The sequence below is a fragment of the Oncorhynchus clarkii genome, chromosome 4 (genome assembly GCF_045791955.1).
Source record: "Oncorhynchus clarkii lewisi isolate Uvic-CL-2024 chromosome 4, UVic_Ocla_1.0, whole genome shotgun sequence".
NCBI classification, from domain to species: domain Eukaryota; kingdom Metazoa; phylum Chordata; class Actinopteri; order Salmoniformes; family Salmonidae; genus Oncorhynchus; species Oncorhynchus clarkii.
Genome location: NC_092150.1, coordinates 44,929,186 through 44,949,386, shown reverse-complemented (window position 1 = coordinate 44,949,386; position 20,201 = coordinate 44,929,186). Strand labels below are relative to the sequence as shown.

The 20,201-nt window shown below is 41.7% G+C and overlaps 1 protein-coding gene across 2 annotated transcripts; it reads right to left on the bottom strand.

The window, feature by feature from the left end:
• Window positions 1-6,209: 6,209 nt before the first annotated feature.
• LOC139406848 (ceramide synthase-like) lies at window positions 6,210-19,801 on the bottom strand. 2 transcript variants are annotated; one of them, XM_071149931.1, is made up of 7 exons: window positions 19,199-19,801; window positions 16,888-17,529; window positions 16,578-16,661; window positions 13,121-13,349; window positions 12,618-12,713; window positions 11,958-12,067; window positions 6,210-7,589 (listed from the first exon to the last, which is right to left on the bottom strand). In XM_071149931.1, the coding sequence occupies exons 2-7, from the start codon at window positions 17,010-17,012 to the stop codon at window positions 7,313-7,315; spliced, it is 921 nt and encodes a 306-aa protein (XP_071006032.1). In that variant the 5' UTR covers window positions 17,013-17,529; window positions 19,199-19,801; the 3' UTR covers window positions 6,210-7,312. The 2 variants fall into 2 exon arrangements, with proteins under 2 accessions (XP_071006032.1, XP_071006034.1); XM_071149933.1 differs by lacking the exon at window positions 19,199-19,801 and having other exon boundaries at window positions 13,148-13,349; window positions 16,888-17,175.
• Window positions 19,802-20,201: the final 400 nt, after the last annotated feature.

Genomic DNA, 20,201 nt, shown 5'->3' with positions numbered 1-20,201 from the left:
GTCTGGGGCGGTGTGTGACAGCATCATCGGACTGAGCTTGTTGTCATTGCAGGAAATCTCAACGCTGTGTGTTACAGGGAAAACATCCTTCTCCCTCATGTGGTACCCTTCCTGCAGGCTCATCCTGACATGACCCTCCAGCATGACAAAGCCATATTGCTTGTTCTGTGCGTAATTTCCTGCAAGACAGGAATGTCAGTGTTCTGCCATGGCCAACGAAGAGCCCGGATCTCAATCCCATTGAGCACGTCTGGGACCTGTTGGATCAGAGGGTGAGGGCTTGGGCCATTTCTCCGAGAAATGTCTGGGAACTTGCAGATGCCTTGGTGGAAGAGTGAGTAACATCTCACAATAAGTACTGGCAAATCTGGTGCAGTTCATGAGCAGGAGATGCATTGCCGTACTTAATGCAGCTGGTGGCCACACCAGATACTGACTGTTACTTTTGATTTTGACCCACCTTTGTTCAGGGACACATTCCATTTCTGTTAGTCACATGTCTGTGGAACTTGTTCAGTTTATGTCTCAGTTGTTGAATCTTGTTATGCTCATACAAATATTTTCACGTTAAGTTTGCTGAAAATAAACACAGTTCACAGTGAGAGGACATTTCTTCTTTGGCTGAGTTTAGTTTGCAGTCTTTCAAGCAGTGGTGTGAAGTATTTAAGTAAAAATACTTTAAAGTACCACTTCAGTAGTTTTTTGGAGTATCTGTACTTTACATATGTTTGACTACTTCTACTTTTACTTCACCACATTCCTTAAGAAAATATTGTACTTTTTACTCCATACATTTCCCTTGACACCCAAAAGTACTCGTTACATTTTGAATGCTTAGCAGGACAGGAAAATAGTCCAATTCACACACTTATCAACCGAACATCCCTGGTCATCCCTACTGCCTCTGATCTGGTAGACTCACTAAATGCACATGCTTCGTTTGTAAATGATGTCAATGTTGGAGTGTGCTCGTTTACTGTGTGACTTTTACTTGAGTCATTTTTTATTCAGGTATCTTTACTTTTACTCAACTATGACATTTGGGTACTTTTTCCACCACTGCTTTCCAGCGTCAGTTCGAAGTTATTGTGTTAGCTGTGTTGTTGGCTAACTCCTCTGAACAAGTGTCTTAACGAGAGAGCACATTTTCGATTCCAGGCGAAATCGTAGCTTATTAGCTCATTGTTATGGATGTATCCAAATAAATGTCCCTTGAGAACAGCTTAACAAATTCAGTTACTTTGCTGTTATTTGGATAACTAGCAAGTAAGGGATAAGAATGGTCAGTATGTCAATGGAGCATTTAGAATGAACGACTGGGTCGCGTCTATAGATACAGAACAAAAAGAACCAACAACTGGGTCACGTCTCTAGCAACCCTAGATTTGTGTCGGGACTATATATTGTGGAAGGATGAAATAGTACAAATACATTAATCAAGATAACGTTTTTAATTAAAATATGTCGATCATTATTTGAATATGTTGGTAACCTGTTGTATAAAAGTGATAATACCCTTGAAGCCGGTGTTTGCTGGATGTATTGGCACGGTTTGCCGGCCCTCGACTTCATCTGGGGCCTAACAACACCCGTGCCAATATATCCAACAAACACCGGCTTCGAGGGCATTATCACTTGAGGATCGTACTTTTTTTCAATTTTCGCCTAAAATGACATATCCAAATCTAAATGCCTGTAGCTCAGGACCTGAAGTAAGGATATGCATATTCTTGATACCATTTGAGAGGAAAGTTTGTGGAAATGTGAAATTAATGTAGGAGAATATAACATATTAGATCTGGTAAAAGACAATACAAACAAAACCTGCGTTTTCTATTACATTTTTTTCGTCATCTTTGAAATGCAAGAGGAAGGCCATAATATAATATTACAGTTTAGGCGTAATTTAGATTTTGGCCTCTAGATGGCAGCAGTGTGTGTGCAAAGTTTCAGATTGATCCAGTGATGCCTTGCAATACCGGACAATATTTTGTATCAAGTCTGCCCAAATGTGCCGAATTGGTCAATTGATACATTTTCAAGTACATAACTATAGAGAACATACAAAATGATATGGTAATACAAAATGTAAGTTTACACACTCCCAGGAATGTCATACATGATGGATCATTAGCTTATACCCTAACATTCACACATCTAGATGGCCGGGCAGGGTGGGTGTGGAGCCAGAGACAGCAGGGGTTAAAACTGTAGAACCCAGTTCCTACATTTGAATATAAAAATGGATTTCATCAAACAAAACTATGCTACATTTTATCTCTGGGACCCTCAGGATGACAAATCAGAGCGAGATTACTGAATGTAAAGTACATTATTTACCTTCACAGGTGACTGTATCAAACCAGTTTCTGTGATAAGTTTTTTGTTGTTGTGCACTCTCCTCAAACAAAAGCATGGCATTTTTTTTACTGTAAAGTGGACAGTGCAGTTATATTAACAAGAATTTAAGCTTTCTGAACATATAAGACATATCTATGTCCTGGAAAGTTTGTTGTTACTTACAACTGTCAGGATCAAAATAGATATGAAAGGACCAAAGCCCAGGTAAAACGTTAGAGGAAAACTGCCCCCGTCTTCTGAAAACCTAACCCTGGGATAGAGGTTTATTTTTCAGAGAGACAATTACACAAAATGCAATGCCAAAGACACACGAGAATTGCTTTCCAATAGGTGTTAGCTGTTCCTGAGTGGTCTAGTCTCAGTCCTGCTTTTAAAAAATCAGCAAGGTTTAAATATCGCTGTCCATCAATGACCCCCCCCCCCCCTCCAAATTTACTGAGCCTTGACAAAAACAATCAATATATAATGCCCTAAGAGTTGTGGAAAGTTGGCCAAATCTTCATGAAAATTATTCACAGCTGTAATGGCTGCCAAAGGTGCTTCCACCAAGTATTAACTCAGGGGGGTGGAGACTTATCCAATTATATATTTTTTCTTAATTTGGAAAATGTCTAGAACTTTCTTTCCCTTTGAAAATATGTAGGTTGTGTAGAATAAAATATAATTGAATCCCTTTTAGATTGGATTTTAAGGCAGCAAAATGTGAAAAAAGTTCAAGGGGGCGGAGACTTTCTATTGGCACTGTAAACAATTCTCTACAAACTAATGTGTTATCATAGCTAAAAGGAATTAGTCTATGTCAACTAAAATATATATTATAAATATAATACAGTATATATGTTTTTCATTTATAGAATCCCACTCAAGTTTAAAAATGAAATCATTCTTTTCTAAATTGAGGTACAGACATGACATGCATTTCAGACAGTATTGGCAGTATTTTACAACCAGCAGAAGTCCTACTTTGACCCTTCAGAAACAGAATTGCAGAGCCCTGGGTACATCCTCATAAAGCGTCTCAGAGAAAGAGTGCTGATCTATGATCCGTTTAGCTTTTCAAATCATAATGAATACGATTCCATGGACATGGGGGACCTGATCCTTGATCAGCACTCATACTCCATGAATGTGGGAAGGATAGGATACCCAACAGTAAGAAGGATACCCAACAGCAGTCTTTGAGAGAATTGATCAATGAACACCATTTAAAGTGACAGCATTGTTCAAAGTCTAGTGATTCTTGAATGAAATAAATGGACTCAACCAGGAATCTTCTTTATGCACAAACAAAGGGGAGGACTTTATTGGTCAATCTGTTGCATGTAAAGCACAACTTCACTAAAAGTTCATGGTGCTTATTTTGAAAAGCAGTGCAGTGGTGCTAGAACGGTAGAACCATGATGTCATGTTGGTCGTCAGAGCAGAAGACGAGAGCAGAGCAGGTCTGCGTCCGAAACGGCACCCCAGTGTTCCCGACATACTGTAGTGTACTACTTTAACCAGACCCTGGTCAAAAGTAGAGCACTATGTAGGGAACAGGGTGCCATTTCAGATACAGAGCCCACGATTAGTCAGGCAGCAGTCAACAGAAAGAACACAATGTACAGGAAATATATAATTTATACATGTATGTACATTCAAACCATTTCAATAAATAACAGAGATACATTAAAATAAATGTATAAAACAAACAAACAATATGGAAGATGCAGTCGATTTTTTTGTAATACTTTCCATGACAGAGGACTTAGGAACTGGTAAAATAGATTATGTTTTCTTTTGGGAGGTAACGCTACCTAGTGAGCAAAATTGGTCAAAGACATTTTTTTGCTCAAAGGGTTTAACATGAAGGCATCATTTATAATGGACTAGAGGGGGTCAATTGCAAAAGTAAACACTAGAAGATATCACATTTTTGGCTTAAATCATCACTTTGTCTTAATGTCTTAACTCCAACACCTCTCTCTCTCACTCAAAACTAAACTTTGTAATCGAGTGCAAATTATATTTAGTTTCAGTTTCAGTGACCTCTGTCAGACGAGGAACAGAAAAAAATTGCTCTGGTGTGTAATAATCATAGGGCTCTATTCAATCTGTAAAGCTGAAGCGTTACAGATTCCGCTACAGAAATGTGTAGGCAATTTCCGATTGAGTCGACACATGCAGCCTCTAATAAAGCGGGAACATTGCCTTTAAATTTCAATCACGCTGAAAAGCTGAACTTCCGTGATGCGGATTGAATAGACCCCCTAATCTTACATCTACCTAGATGTATATATTTCCTCAGTTCCCTTGACTAACCGGTGCCCCCCGCACATTGATACTGTACCGGTACCCCCTGTATATAGCCTCGCTATTGTTATTCTACTGCTGCTCTTTAATGATGTTACATTTATTTCTTATTTTTTCTTTCGGTATTTTTCTTAAAACTGCATTGTTGTTTAAGGGCTTGTAAGTAAGCATTTCACTGTAAGATCTACACCTGTTGTATTGGGCGCATGTGACAAATACAATTAGATTTGAAACGACATTTGTGAACATAATTCATTTTTGGGGAATGACGTTTGATTTGTACGATCAACTCTACAGTTTATATCCCTGGTCAGACGCTTAGGTTTACTTTTTGGCACGGAAAATAATGTTGATCATACAATTTCCCCAATCAATGTACCTTTAAATCAGTGCCTTTAAATCAGTTATAAAGCAATTAATGAAAAAAAAAAAAAAAAACATCTATCATAACAAAACGTTTCAAAATGTTAAAAATCGAGTAGCTGATTCGGTTCTGGGTGCGGAGATTAACAAGTCCTCAGTACCATAACTGACCATTGTAAATAGTAACTCTAAGTGTTACAGCGTTCCCAGGTTAATATCGGCCAATTGTCAAAAAGCCATTCTCTCATTCCTATCATGCAGCTATTCAGCAGAATAAATATAGTCCAGCATATTATACAGTAGTCCCTCTATGTGTTCACTTTTGGTCGATGAACCGGCAGAGAGATCTGAGACCAGGCTAGTAGAGTTACAACCCAAGGCAGTGAGTGGTCAAGTGTTCAAGGTCCGCTCACCTTGGGATTGAGTTTCAAGGACCACATTTCAACCCATTGACTTGGGCTTCGTCCCAAATGGCAGTTATGACGCAAACTTAGATACAGTAGACAGCTACATTGGTGCCATTGCAGTGTCAACATGAGTAAACGGCAGCAAAACATAATTAAAATCACAAGTAAAACACACAAAAAACTAAAAACAAAAGTGGTTGAAATAGTGGTCGGAAAATTTGAAGATTACTACCCCACCACCACCCAATCCAACCTCGTCAGTCCCTTCTCTCAGTGCATTGTCAATATGTTCCTTCTTCGGCCCTATCGCACAAATTCCTTTAACGCATAAAGGGAGTACCACAGTTGCCAGTGCAATCTATTTCAAATTCCCCCCATACGGTCGAACACACTGCAATAACTTACTCTGTCTAAATCCTTCATAATCCTGCTTTAGATCATCTAGGAATCCCGTACATCCGCAGATTCTAGAACGCCAGTAGGTTCTAAAATGTGGTTGCCCCGTTTAAGCCTGCAGGAGATCCAATTCCACAACAGCTTTCCCTAACATAACAGAACCATGGCGATGATAGCAGTGTTCCTGATCATTATATCATGTTGATGAGGTTTCTGAGACATTAAACACCTCTCCAGGCATGGTAAAGCTCTGGTAAACTGCACAGACCCACCCAGTCGTGTACTGAAGACTGCCTGCCAGCATTATTCAACTTGGGTGGGTGACTGGGACAGCACAGCTGCATCATTGTCCCATTTGAGTCTACTACTCCCCCCCCTTCTCTCTCTCCCTCTATTAATCTTGCCAACATTCCATCTCTCTTTCTCTCCTCTTTTGATTGTAGTGGGGAGTGAGTACAACAGATGGCAGGAGTAATAATAATGTGCTACCAATACTAAGTCACAATACATAACAAAAAAAAAAATTAAAAGACGATCAACATTAATAAATAAATAAATGCTTTGAATGAGAGCAATATAAAAACCTAAAATGACATCTACTCGTCTACTAGTATAAACTTGTCACATTTTGGGGTAAACCCCCTTCCTCCCCTCCCACATTAGTTTTCTAACAGGAGAAAAGGGAGCGAGAGAGAATTTCAGAGTGGAGAGAAGACAGAACGAAGCAATTACCAGAGGCGCCGGTGCGTGTTCCTCTGTCCTTTCCCAAGACAAAAGTGGATCAGAGTGGATCATCTTGATGGACAAACAATACAGTACCAGGACCACAAGTTGAAATACTGGTGTTGTCTTCATCCCCCTTTTTGCAGTCACCAAAATCAACTGGTCACCAAATAATAATTTACTACATCGTTTCTATACATTATGATATATTCATTTGTATCCTTCCCTAATCTAGAACAGCAGTTGCATTTCTCTTTCAAGAGAAGAATACTTTTTTATCTATCCCTTTAACTCAGTCAAACTCAGCTCATGCTTAGTCTATTCTTCTCTGCCTCCCTCTATCACTATTGCTCTTCAATGTGTTCTCTCACCCGATCATCCTTTTGCTTTTCAATCCATTCATTTTCCCCCATTCAGTTTGAAATCAGTGTGTACAGACACGTAATATTTAAATACTTGCCAAGTCTTTCTCCTGTCTATACTTCTCTCTCTCCCTTATTCATTTCTTTCTTTCTTTACCCTCTCCCCTATCAATCTGCCTCTCTTCTTCCAGAGGTCCATGTAACTAAAGGAGCAATAGAAGGAGGGAGGGAGTTGTAGAGGATGAGAAACAATTTCTCTCTCCCTCTCTTCTAGGTTATAGTGTCATTGCAATACAGTACAATAGATTCCCTTGACAGACCTCAGTCTTCCCGGCCTGGTCTGGCTGGCCCCGTCCGCACAGTGATCCTTCTTCCTCTCCATCTTTCCCTCCCTCTTTCTTTTCTTTCTCAGTGTGTGTCGGTCTCTCTGTCTGCCTTGTGGGGGACGGGACTGTAGCCGTTGGCCGGGGGAGGTAATGGGGCTCCCTGGCCGGGGCAGCATCCCCTATCAGGCTTGTTGAGGGTGGCCGGGGGCCGGGAGCGGGAGGCCCCGGTGAAGAGGCGGAAGGCACCCCTGCAGATGAGGGTGAACCAGTAGACCTGTGGGGCCATCAGACAGAAGGCCCCCACGTTGCACTGCCAGGGAGCCACAAGGGGCACTGTGTAGAGGGGGATGGAGGCATACCTGCAACACGAGGAGGAGGATGTGAGGCGTAGGGGGGAAATGAGGGTTAATGTTTGCTTATGTGTTGCTAGCTAACAAGCTTACCCAGATTTTTTAAAAACTTACTTAGAGCAAACTTGTTCATTTGAACAAGTTCTATAACAAGACACCTTGTCTCAAGCGAGCTATTGTCAAGGATTTTGGTTTATGGCTAATGACTTTAAAATGAACAATCTGATTTAATACAAATAATCAAGGAAGAATGCTTCCCTTATGGAAAAAAAAACAAGATTTTCACATTGTGATCACGTCCTTTTATGTTATGTTGTGATAACATGATAACATTTCACATGTCAAAACGTGTTTTTGGATCAATTCACATGTGAAATCATTTGCAAACATGTTTTTGGAACATTTCACATGAGATCATGATTTCACATGTGCTGACATGTTGTCACGTGTCGTTTCAGATTTGTATCCCCATGTGTCACATTTATTTCACAAGATCATGTTTTCAAGTGCCCACATGTTGTAAAATACGTAATTTCATGTTATCACATGTTCCTTTACATGTTGTCACATATAACATTAACTTCACATAAGATCACGTGAAATTCAAGTTGTTTTTCCGTAAGGGACCATGTTAAGGTGTTTATAAGGCATTTGTTTTACCAGTCGTCACGACGTCATGTGATGGTCCCAGATTGTCCCAAACCATCACGGATCCCTCCGGAACTTTCATTACACACACCTGGCCCCTATTCCCTCTGATTGTATTTATATAAGTGTGCCCTTTGGTTCCATTGGGCAGTCGATTATTGTTACAATGTCCGTTGGTGCGTACCTCTGCTGTGTGTTTTGGGCTTTCGTGCCCTTGTGTATTGCGCAGATGATTACGGGTCTCGTCCCATGTGTTAATCATTGTGCGACTGTGTAATTTATTCTAGGTACTCCTCGCTCTTTTGTTTTGGGTTTTTACCCTGTGTTTTGTTACGTGTTTGTTTGGTCTTCGTCCCCGTGCCTTTACACGGCACGCAGTAATTTGGGCTTAATAAAAACCCTTATTACGCAATCCTGCGCCTGTCTCCCGAATCTCTTCATACCAACGTGACAGAATAATCTACCATTAAGGGAGACAGTGGGAATGCTCCGTCCGCCGCAACTTCGGCAGTGGCAAAAGGCCCATCCGTAATTTGTGATTAATAAAAAACCCTACTGCGCATTCCTGCATCTGTCTCTCGATCCTTCATGCCAACATCTCTGCACTTAGCTAGAGTGCCATCTGCACTGCTATTTTAGTTATCATTTAATCTGGCTATTCTCTCATCATTGATTTCATTTACTTATATCAGTAATTTGAGGATTTTCTGTATAGTTGTCTAATGTTGGTGGGGAATATTATTCAGTTGTAATGTTATTCCTGAATAACAATGATAAATAATAGCTTTTCTTTAGTGTATTTTTTAGCAAATCTGAGATTCACTTTGATGTCCCAAGTGTAGAAATACAGGTGAAATCAGTTATTGACACCGACGTAATGACGTAGCAGAAAGATCGGAATGTTGTGAACCAAGAGGTTGTGAGTTCAAATCCCAGGTTAGGACACGTTGAATAATAATTACTGTATCAATAAACATACACAATGTAGTCCTGTACACCGGGTGTACAAAACAGAAGGAACACCTGCTCTTTCCATGACAGACTGACCAGGGGGAATCCAGGTGAAAGCTATGATCTCTTATTGATGTCACTTGTTAAATCCACTTCACTTACTGTAGATGAAGGGGAGGAGACAGGTTAAAGAAGGATTTTTAAGCCTTGAGACAATTGAGACATAGAACTGGCCCGTCCGACGCCACTGTGTGTGTCTGCCATTCAGAGGGTGAACGGGCAAGAAAAAATATTTAAGGGCCTTTGAACGAGGTATGATATTAGGTACCAAGTACACCGGTTTGAGTGTTTCAAGAATTGCAATGCTGCTGGATTTTTCACGCATAACATTTCTCCGTGTGTATCAAGAATGATCCACCACCCAAAGGACATCCAGCCAACTTGACAACAGTGGGAAGCATTGGAGTCAACATGGAGCAGCATCCCTGTAGAACGCTTGACACCTTGTGGAGTCCATGCCCCAACAAATTTAGTCTGTTCTAAGGACAAAAAGGGGGGCAACTTAATATTAGGAAGGTGTTCCTAATATTTTGAACACCGAGTTGTCAAAGTGTCAAATTTGTAAGTTGTAAACACTATGTTACAAGCACTGTGTGAAATATAACGAATCATGTCCCAAAAACACGTTTTTACATGTTTTCATGTGTGATTTTCCACATGTGAAATCAAGGTTGATAGAACTAGGTAGCAAAACAAAATGTCGACATGGTGCTTAGTGACTAGATAGCTACATACAAGCAAGCAAGATATTTTCAATCAGACAATGAGAAAGATATCGCTTATATACAGTGCCTTGCGAAAGTATTCGGCCCCCTTGAACTTTGCGACCTTTTGCCACATTTCAGGCTTCAAACATAAAGATATAAAACTGTATTTTTTGTGAAGAATCAACAACAAGTGGGACACAATCATGAAGTGGAACGACATTTATTGGATATTTCAAACTTTTTTAACAAATCAAAAACTGAAAAATTGGGCTTGCAAAATTATTCAGCCCCTTTAAGTTAATACTTTGTAGCGCCACCTTTTGCTGCGATTACAGCTGTAAGTCGCTTGGGGTATGTCTATCAGTTTTGCACATCGAGAGACTGACATTTTTTCCCATTCCTCCTTGCAAAACAGCTCGAGCTCAGTGAGGTTGGATGGAGAGCATTTGTGAACAGCAGTTTTCAGTTCTTTCCACAGATTCTCGATTGGATTCAGGTCTGGACTTTGACTTGGCCATTCTAACACCTGGATATGTTTATTTTTGAACCATTCCATTGTAGATTTTGCTTTATGTTTTGGATCATTGTCTTGTTGGAAGACAAATCTCCATCCCAGTCTCAGGTCTTTTGCAGACTCCATCAGGTTTTCTTCCAGAATGGTCCTGTATTTGGCTCCATCCATCTTCCCATCAATTTTAACCATCTTCCCTGTCCTTGCTGAAGAAAAGCAGGCCCAAACCATGATGCTGCCACCACCATGTTTGACAGTGGGGATGGTGTGTTCAGCTGTGTTGCTTTTACGCCAAACATAACGTTTTGCATCTGACCAGAGCACCTTCTTCCACATGTTTGGTGTGTCTCCCAGGTGGCTTGTGGCAAACTTTAAACAACACTTTTTATGGATATCTTTAAGAAATGGCTTTCTTCTTGCCACTCTTCCATAAAGGCCAGATTTGTGCAATATACGACTGATTGTTGTTCTATGGACAGAGTCTCCCACCTCAGCTGTAGATCTCTGCAGTTCATCCAGAGTGATCATGGGCCTCTTGGCTGCATCTCTGATCAGTCTTCTCCTTGTATGAGCTGAAAGTTTAGAGGGACGGCCAGGTCTTGGTAGATTTGCAGTGGTCTGATACTCCTTCCATTTCAATGTTTAAAGCTTGGGAAATCTTTTTGTATCCAAATCCGGCTTTAAACTTCTTCACAACAGTATCTCGGACCTGCCTGGTGTGTTCCTTGTTCTTCATGATGCTCTCTGCGCTTTTAATGGACCTCTGAGACTATCACAGTGCAGGTGCATTTATACGGAGACTTGATTACACACAGGTGGATTGTATTTATCATCATTAGTCATTTAGGTCAACATTGGATCATTCAGAGATCCTCACTGAACTTCTGGAGAGAGTTTGCTGCACTGAAAGTAAAGGGGCTGAATAATTTTGCACGCCCAATTTTTCAGTTTTTGATTTATTAAAAAAGTTTCAAATATCCAATAAATGTCGTTCCACTTCATGATTGTGTCCCACTTGTTGTTGATTCTTCACAAAAAAATACAGTTTTATATCTTTATGTTTGAAGCCTGAAATGTGGCAAAAGGTCGCAAAGTTCAAGGGGGCCGAATACTTTCGCAAGGCACTGTATATATGAATGATATTATCTGCTAGCTAAGTAGCTAGGCCAGAAGCCTACAAACTTAAACTTGTAACCTACCATCGTAGATCTTAAGAACGCAAGATAAAAAACAATACGCATAGATGAAGTTGGGGTCAGACCGACAAGCGCACAGACAGAAAGACAACTAGACAGAGACAGACAGACAGGCAGAAAGAGAGACAGACAGACAGGCAGAAAGAGAGACAGACAGACAGGCAGAAAGAGAGACAGACAGACAGGCAGAAAGAGAGACAGACAGACAGGCAGAAAGAGAGACAGACAGACAGGCAGAAAGAGAGACAGACAGACAGGCAGAAAGAGAGACAGACAGACAGGCAGACAGTGGTCAGTATGTTACCTGCTGTAGGCGTAGTAGAGGTAGGGGAAGAGCAGAACTCGACAGACGAAGAAAGTGACCAGCATGAGAGCGCCATTCACTTTATGAAGAAGAGTGTGCTGCTTCTTGTACTGAGGGGGACAAAGAGAGATCGAGAGAGAACAGGAGCCAGGGGAAGGGGGAAAACGAGAGCAGGGTGAAGGACCCGAGAAAGAGAGCTTGGGTAAATGTTAACCCAAAAATCACAGGAGACAAGAATGTTAACATGAACGCTAGTAAGTGAGCACTTCAGAATCAGAAAGACTTGAGTTCTTAGACTGCTGCACGGAGAGTAAGAGACTGAGGAAGGAAGGTAGGAAGGAAGAAGAGGAGGAGAGAGATAAAGCAGGTGGAGAGAGAGAGAGAGAAAGCAGGTGGAGAGAGAGAGAGAGAAAGCAGGTGGAGAGAGAGAGAGAGAAAGCAGGTGGAGAGAGAGAGAGAAAGCAGGTGGAGAGAGAGAGAGAAAGCAGGTGGAGAGAGAGAGAAAGCAGGTGGAGAGAGAGAGAAAGCAGGTGGAGAGAGAGAGAGAAAGCAGGTGGAGAGAGAGAGAAAGCAGGTGGAGAGAGAGAGAAAGCAGGTGGAGAGAGAGAGAAAGCAGGTGGAGAGAGAGAGAAAGCAGGTGGAGAGAGGAGTGATTATTACCCGGATGAGGATTTTCCCCAGGCAGACGGACGGAGTGCTGAGTTCAGCCATAAACATGACACCCTGGAAGTAATCGCCCTTTCCCTGCCTCCAGAACTGAGAGAGAGAGGAGAGAGAGATGAGATGGAGGGCCATGATATGGCTGATAAAGTATATAGACAGACCATTGAAAGAAAAGCTCACAAACAAGCACACCTCATCTCCCCTTAAAAGCACATGTCCATAGAAGGGATGTTAACATTGGCTGCCAGTAGCAACAGGAGGCAGATGGGGGTTGGAGCAGGAGAGTCTAGTCTGCAGATGGCAGCCGGTTAGGAACAATTTTAGGGATCAGAAACCAAATCACCATCAGATCATCTCTATCTGACAAGACTTAAAGGGTTAGTGTGTGTGTGTACATGTTTATCATTTGCTCCCCCCACCCTTTAGACAACAGACAGACCGTGGCACGGTAGACTAATAAAATAGTCCGCTAGAGCCACCCTAGTTACAGCGCTAGTTACCACGGAGACGGGGAAGCAGATGGTCACCATGACGACGTGGTGCAGCACCATGAGGAACTCTCTGCGCAGGTAGCTGGCCACTTCCGAGCCCATTGGCTTTGGCCTGCCACCCTCCTCCTCCTCGTGCCCTTTGACCTGCAGCTTGTGCCAGTAGCACAGGAACATGGCGTAGATGTCGTACGCAAAGTAGGGCACCGCAAACAGGATGTAGGTACTGGTAAGCCAGTGTCTGGAGAGGTGTGGCGCAAGAAGGGGTGGGGTGGGGGGGGGGGGGGGGGACAGAAAGTGAGAAAGGAGAGAGCGAGAGAGAGAAAGAGAAGGTGTAATAGTTTAAGTTCTATGTAACAATGTGTGCACTGTAGCTGCCTATGTGACTACCTATTGCCTGTTTCAGTGCGATGCATCCTGTATGTGAGGCTCTAGCCTAGACGTCAGGGGGTTAAGTGACTGGCCAGGATGCACTGCTCTGGGGCACGTGCGTGATTTGGACAGGTACGTGATTTGGTATTCAAATGAGCCAGGCACTCACGCGAGCGCCTCCCTACTTTGACTGGAAAATGAGGGCAAGGGAGAGGGAGGGAGTCAGTGACTGGCAGTATCTCTCCCCCCCCCCCTTTTTTTCCTCTCCCTTTTTCTCCCCCGCCTCCTAATTGATGGAAAGACGAGGGGGAAGAGGTGCAGCTGTGTCACATTGCGAGTTATCTTAGGACACCAGTGTCTGACTCACAGCATCTCACTAGTCTAAAGTATCTTCCATTCTTCCTCTCTTCCTTCAACCAAAAACAAACCTTCCACTTTCAGTGTGTATTTTATATAGTTTTATGTAGTCCACTGTTAACAAAGTTGCAGTTGTAAAACCAGTGGAGACATGTTTGAGTAGCTGCTCCTACAGTTCCATAGCAGCATGCTGCAGTCTAGGTTTCTGGCTTCTGTGTGACTGCATTACAGATACTAAAATAGTGCTGCTGGCTTTGGGACAAATAGAGGTTAATTGGGTTGAAATTCTAATTAGGTTAACAGGGACAAGGTGAGCAGGGAGAGAATGACAGATTATTACGCAGACACTTGAATACTTTTTTTGGATCGAAAGTTTAACATACACAGCAAATTGGCCAGTGTTAACTTGTGTGGATTTCTCAATGTCACATTTCTAGTGTTGATTCAGGAGTTAAATTAACTCTGTAAGAGTGAAATTAACACTCAGTGGTGTAAAATAGCCCCAATGTGGGGCTAAGTGTTGAGTGTGAGAGTGTGATTGTGTCAGTTTTACTCTGTGGAGAGTAAAACATTCCCATCATAACACACCCATCATTATCAGATTTCCCAGCATGCTCTACTACCAGGTAAACCTTTTTAGGATTGTTTTTTAATATCTGTATTTTTGCATCTACATTGACTGATTAATCTCATGCTACACAAAGATAAATAACATACATTCTTCTAAACTAATCCAATTAGATTTATTGCACCATTTACTGAAATGGTTGTTCCAGTTGAAAATGGTTTAGGTCACAAAAGAAACTCTGGCAGGGACAAAATGTGCGCTTGGTTCATAGAACAGGGGTTACGTGAGTGACCTCCGGTAGCCACTAAATGCGTCCGTAAGTTTTCGTTTTCTTCCTAGAAATGTTGCTCTAACTTCTAAACATTAGAAGCCACAAAATATTAATGAAAACATTAAGACTTTCAGAAACACACGTGTCTTCTGTTTCCCTCAGAACAGAGTGGACAGCACCAGGCAGTAAATCAGACTGGTGAAAAAATAACATGATCAACTGTGGTTCTTTTCTACACAGAAAAACATACACAATTATTGCCTGTTGTTTTCCTAAATCCTGAACTTCCCAAATCCTTTCTGATGTATTTCAAACCATACTTCTGACTGAAATAATATTACAAATCAGTCTAAAACAATGTTTGACATGCTGTCATAGAACCAATTAAAAAAGTAAAAACATTGTTTGTTGATTACGTCACTTTTTTACGAAAATTTTTTTATAACACGGACCAAAAAAGTTTGGGAACCCCTGCTTTAGGTGGTCTACTCACAATGTTACTAACCCTAACAGTCATTCTGAATGCAGATGTGGGTGAATACAAATTCCAACTGTTGGATGTCCTAACTGGCTGAATTCCAATAAGAATCCTACATCACTTTGCAAGCCAGCAGAATGTGACTTGCGGGCCTGATGTGGCCTGTAAACTAGGAGGTTTCTAACACCACTGTGGTAGGGTAAAACTCGGCCATCAAACTAAGGCCTTATGATATATTACATGTATTGCCCTAAAGAGATTCATTTTAATGATAACATTTGTCTACAGTAAGGAAGTAATTTGGTGAAGTCCACAGGGCTGAAAGTGAACGAATTCAACAACCATGTCTCTGTCACCAACAAATACAGTCATGGCTGGTAACTCTACAATTTACTCAAAAAAGCAAGACACACTGGGAAATTATATTGGAGGAGTGGCTTAGTGGGGGTGCGGCTTTCAATTAGTTGTTTTTGGCGAGTTAATTCATACCATATAAAATAAAAAAATCATGATGGAAATAGGTAGTTTAGGTACAATTTTATAAATGCCAACAGATAATTTGTTCGTTGGACATGGTGTGATTTCTTTGTGTTGGTAAAATGAATTGTGAGAGAAATAGTGGTGGAACCGCCTTTATTCGCAAATATTTATATAATAACCATCATAGCATAGTAAACTTGGAGTCACGAGATGATATGGTGTGCGGTCCTCCCACTATGACTCGGGGAAACCATGCAGTTAATTAAGCTTCAGATTAAATAAATGAATGATTAATTTCACACACTCCTGGGTCTTATTCTGGTGACATGACACCGTTTGACAAATAAAAATACTTATTATACTTATTATCAATAATAATCTCATCATGTAGACTAGCCTACCCACACTGTATCCACAAGCTGTTGGCTAGAGGGCACATGACAAGACCAGAGTAGTTTGTGACAAAACTATCCGTAGAGTTTAAAATGCAATGGAAAAAGATTGAACTTTAGACTTATTCACTACATGAAAAATGTAGTGAAAACGCACATTGTGTGCACTACGTCATCACACACTGACTTTTATCTGCAACGAGGCCATTTAGTGGGAACCCACTGCTGGTGGGAAAATATGCAGATTTTCTTTATGCAGATTTTAGAATATGCGCATGAAAATCTGTCGCCAATTGGATGGAAACCTAGCTAGTGTTGATTCAACGCTGGAAAATGTGCTGTGTAGTTAAGGACCCAAATCATTTTTAGACGTCACACCTCTTTTGACGCACACACACACACACAGACTTTTTGAGGGGCATGTGCTCAAACAAAAAAACATTTGTAACTGCGGTTAATGACTTGTTGAGCAATGATGACTGATTATTTAGTTATATAAAAGCAATAGACGGCCACGTCTTAATGGCTAATTATCATTACTCTGTACTTACTGATCCTCGATGACGTCCTCACAGGAGGATGCGATGATGTAGCCAGCTAAGGAAGCCATGATGGCTTGGATGGATGACACCAGCCTAGTGGGGAGAGAGAGGGCAGAGAGTGGGGTTTCAATTGACATATTTATACCCATAACTCCATAGAAAAAAGCATTGACATTCAACAATGTAAACCATAGCAGAATAGTATAAAATGTCAAGCAAAGCAGAATAGCATAGGATACATGTACGATAGGTCTGCATAGTCCTCACATTGACTCATCTGACTTGTGTGTGTGTGTCTGACTTGTAAGTGTGTGTGTACCTGGCAGACACGATGGTGGCATCTCCCTCGCTCAGAGCCAGGCCTGGGGTGTGTTTCAGGCATCTCTTAGACAGCAGGAACAGGCCTGGGAAGAAGATGGAGCCAGCAGCCAGGATGCTCAGCATGGTCCCTGAGTGTGTGTGTGTCAATGAATGTGTGTGTGTGTCTCAACAGGTACTTCACCACTGCCCTCAAACCACTTGACAAGTGGGAAAGGTTGAATGACTGATCTATGCAGGGTACTCTCAAAGCTATGGTAGCAGTTTCCGATTATCATTTGCTACTGGATGTTTGAAGGTAATGATAGGTATATCATTAGAATGCATGGCAGTGTGTAAGTACTGTCAATAGAACACTAGTACGGAATTTTAGTAATGTTATCCTAGTTATGTTATGCTAGTGTAATGCTAATGCAGTATGTAGTCAAATGCTGTATTTGTTATTAGTAGGCTAGTTTTGGGGCTATTTTGGGGAATGAAAATGGACCTGCTCGTGGTTACGGTCAATGTTAATGAAATAGATCTGGAAATCATCAGGAAAGAGAGGGCTACGATAAAGCTGTGGGTGGTATGTTTGTTAACTCCCCACACCTCCCTCCCAACCCCCTGCTCATAACCAGCAGAGGCCTGGTGGCTTCTGGGTCTACACACAAAGACAGACAGAGAGACAAACAGAAGATGGGGGGGGAACAAAGAGAGAGAAAAAATAGATATATATTTCACACACCTTGATTAAGAGTTCAGTAAATGTACAATAAAACAGTTATATGCACTGTTCAACTGTCATATAGTTTCAACGAATGTCACATTTATTCAGTGTCATCATGCAGCCTTTTAAAACATGATCAAAATCGTATCCACTCAAGCAATTACCTTGTGTGTAGACAGCCCCTACACTACACTCTAATCTCACAAATGCTGACAAATCCATTTACACTGTAGGCGTCATGTATCGCTGGCTGTACCACTTGTGCTACATGACTCCGGTGGGGAATGAATTAATTTGAGGTTTTCCACTGTCATTGCTCTCTAGGTAAATGCATGTACTCAGTGGGACCAGAGAGACAGGATGAATAGGTGGAGAGAGAAAGGTGGCTGAAAATAGATTTAGAAAGGGATTAGAAAAGCAGGAGATTTAGACAGAGTACAGCTGGGAGAGAGGGAATTAGTGAGAGAGAGAGGGGAGATGGGGTGACAGTTGACAAAGAGGAGTACCTACAGTACAGATGGGATATGATGAGGGGTGGGGTGGAGGAGGATGTTGTTGGGGCGGGGCCTATTGTTCCATCCTAGGCTATGTTGGACAATAGCGGTTAGTTGATGCACCATCACACTAAAACAACAGGTTCATCCCATAACCAACAAACACATGCATGTGGTTTTGATTGACGGAATAAAGGCCTATCTGGACATAATATAAATACTTTCAGATTTATCTTGGCTAGCTGATTTTTTTGGTCAACACAGCAGTACATAGGCTACACCTCCGGACTGTAGCCTATCAGCAATTTTCAGGGTGGGATAATAATAATAATAATAAAAAAATAGTCCCCTCCATAACCCCGTCACCCTATGATGCCAAGCATATCTTGACGTTGCTATATCGCTAACTTGGTAGAAAACACAGGCTCATTTCACTCAAAACCTATCTGGCAAGCCCGTGCAACAACGTGGCTCAGACTCAATTATCAAAATACGCAATGCGAGTAAGTAACCTAAGTAAACACGGTCCTCCTCTATTACAAAAATAAACGGGACAAGCTTGTTGCACTAAATAGCAGTTATCAGGACCCATTAAGTCAACTCAACACATTATTTTGAAAATGGCAGACTTGTGCCTGTCTTGGAACGGCTCCAAATCTGCATGGGCTAACCTTTTGTCATATGTTTGACTGCTAGCCACTGTTGTCTACTGTAATCCAGTGTAGACTACAAACTGGACAAATCAATGTAACTATTTGAGTGTGATTGCGAGCTCGCTTATATTTGCATTCAATACATTTGTACCTGGAGCCGTTTCATGCACAAGAGTGATTGAAGCTTGTAACAGGTAGTGTGTGCACGCGGTTAGCCTAGTATGAACACACGCAAGGGATACATTGTCTAGCCTGCTTTCAGTTTTTACAGATAATGCATGCATGCTTGCTAAGGGTGACATATTATTCAGGCCTGTATAAACTAAAGCGTGACTGTTTGCGACAAACAACATTTATTACAGACAGAGTTTCTTGCCTAACCTCGGAGCAGGATGGTGAGAACGAAGAAGAGTTTGGTGTTGGGGTAATAAAGGGAGATAGATAGGCTAAATTTACATTTGGGTGGTGCGGCGTCCCGTTCTGCGGCCCGGTCGGTCGGATCAAGGGGAGATCAGTGTGTTGGGTCCTGGTTGTAGCCCACACGTCGAGAATTGTTCCACATTATTATTGTTTTGTTGCCTTATTCCGTGTTCTGGATATCTGCAAGAAATCAGAACGTGCGTCAAGCAAGACAAATTGATGTGTGTGTTCTCCCCGCTTCTGCCTTGTGGTTCCCGTCTTGGTCCGAATCAGAATGACTCCCTCTCCGACGTGTTTGCCTTCAGTAATTGTATTTCTGAGCGGCAAAATGATTCTGAAGTCGATGGCTCTCTCGAGTGTTTTGATGTATATTGCGAGGGCACAGCTCTTCTTCCGTTTGGCCGCCGTACTAGCCTCCTGACATCTGAACAGTTATGCCATATCGACCGACCTTATTGCTTGCCCGACACATTCACTGTGAAGTCTTCAGCTGTTTATTATTTGATGACCTGTCGCACTGGATCCGTGGACGTAGAACTAATTTCAGCAAACATTAGTCTAGAAAAAAAATCCTAGTGTATGCATGATGCAGTCCCGCTGTGGATAAAGTGTAGCCATTAAGCCGGTCACATAGCCAGTTCGCTGTCACCTCCCCCTTGCTCCCGGGTATGGTAAGCTATGACTCCTAGGACTCGCCGTGCTGTGACAGCCTACTGCTGTCCCTGGATAAAGTCTTCTTTTTTTTCTCTCAAGGGCAACGGACTTTAATAGCCTACCAGAAGTCATTTTCAGATAAATCTGGCTAGGAAAAAACTCCTTCGTTTGACAAGACATCAAACTGCAAGATGACAAACCGTTGGTTGAATTATTAATTTGACTATTTCGAGAATGAACGCATCTATGCTCAAAGTCAGATAAGACTGTAAAAGTTCCACAAACAGTGGGGTCCGCTAAACTACCCAGCTTACGGTGGTTAATTAGGTCTGTAGGCCTACAGCTCTAAACATTTTGGATCTGGGAAATTAAGATGTTTAGCACA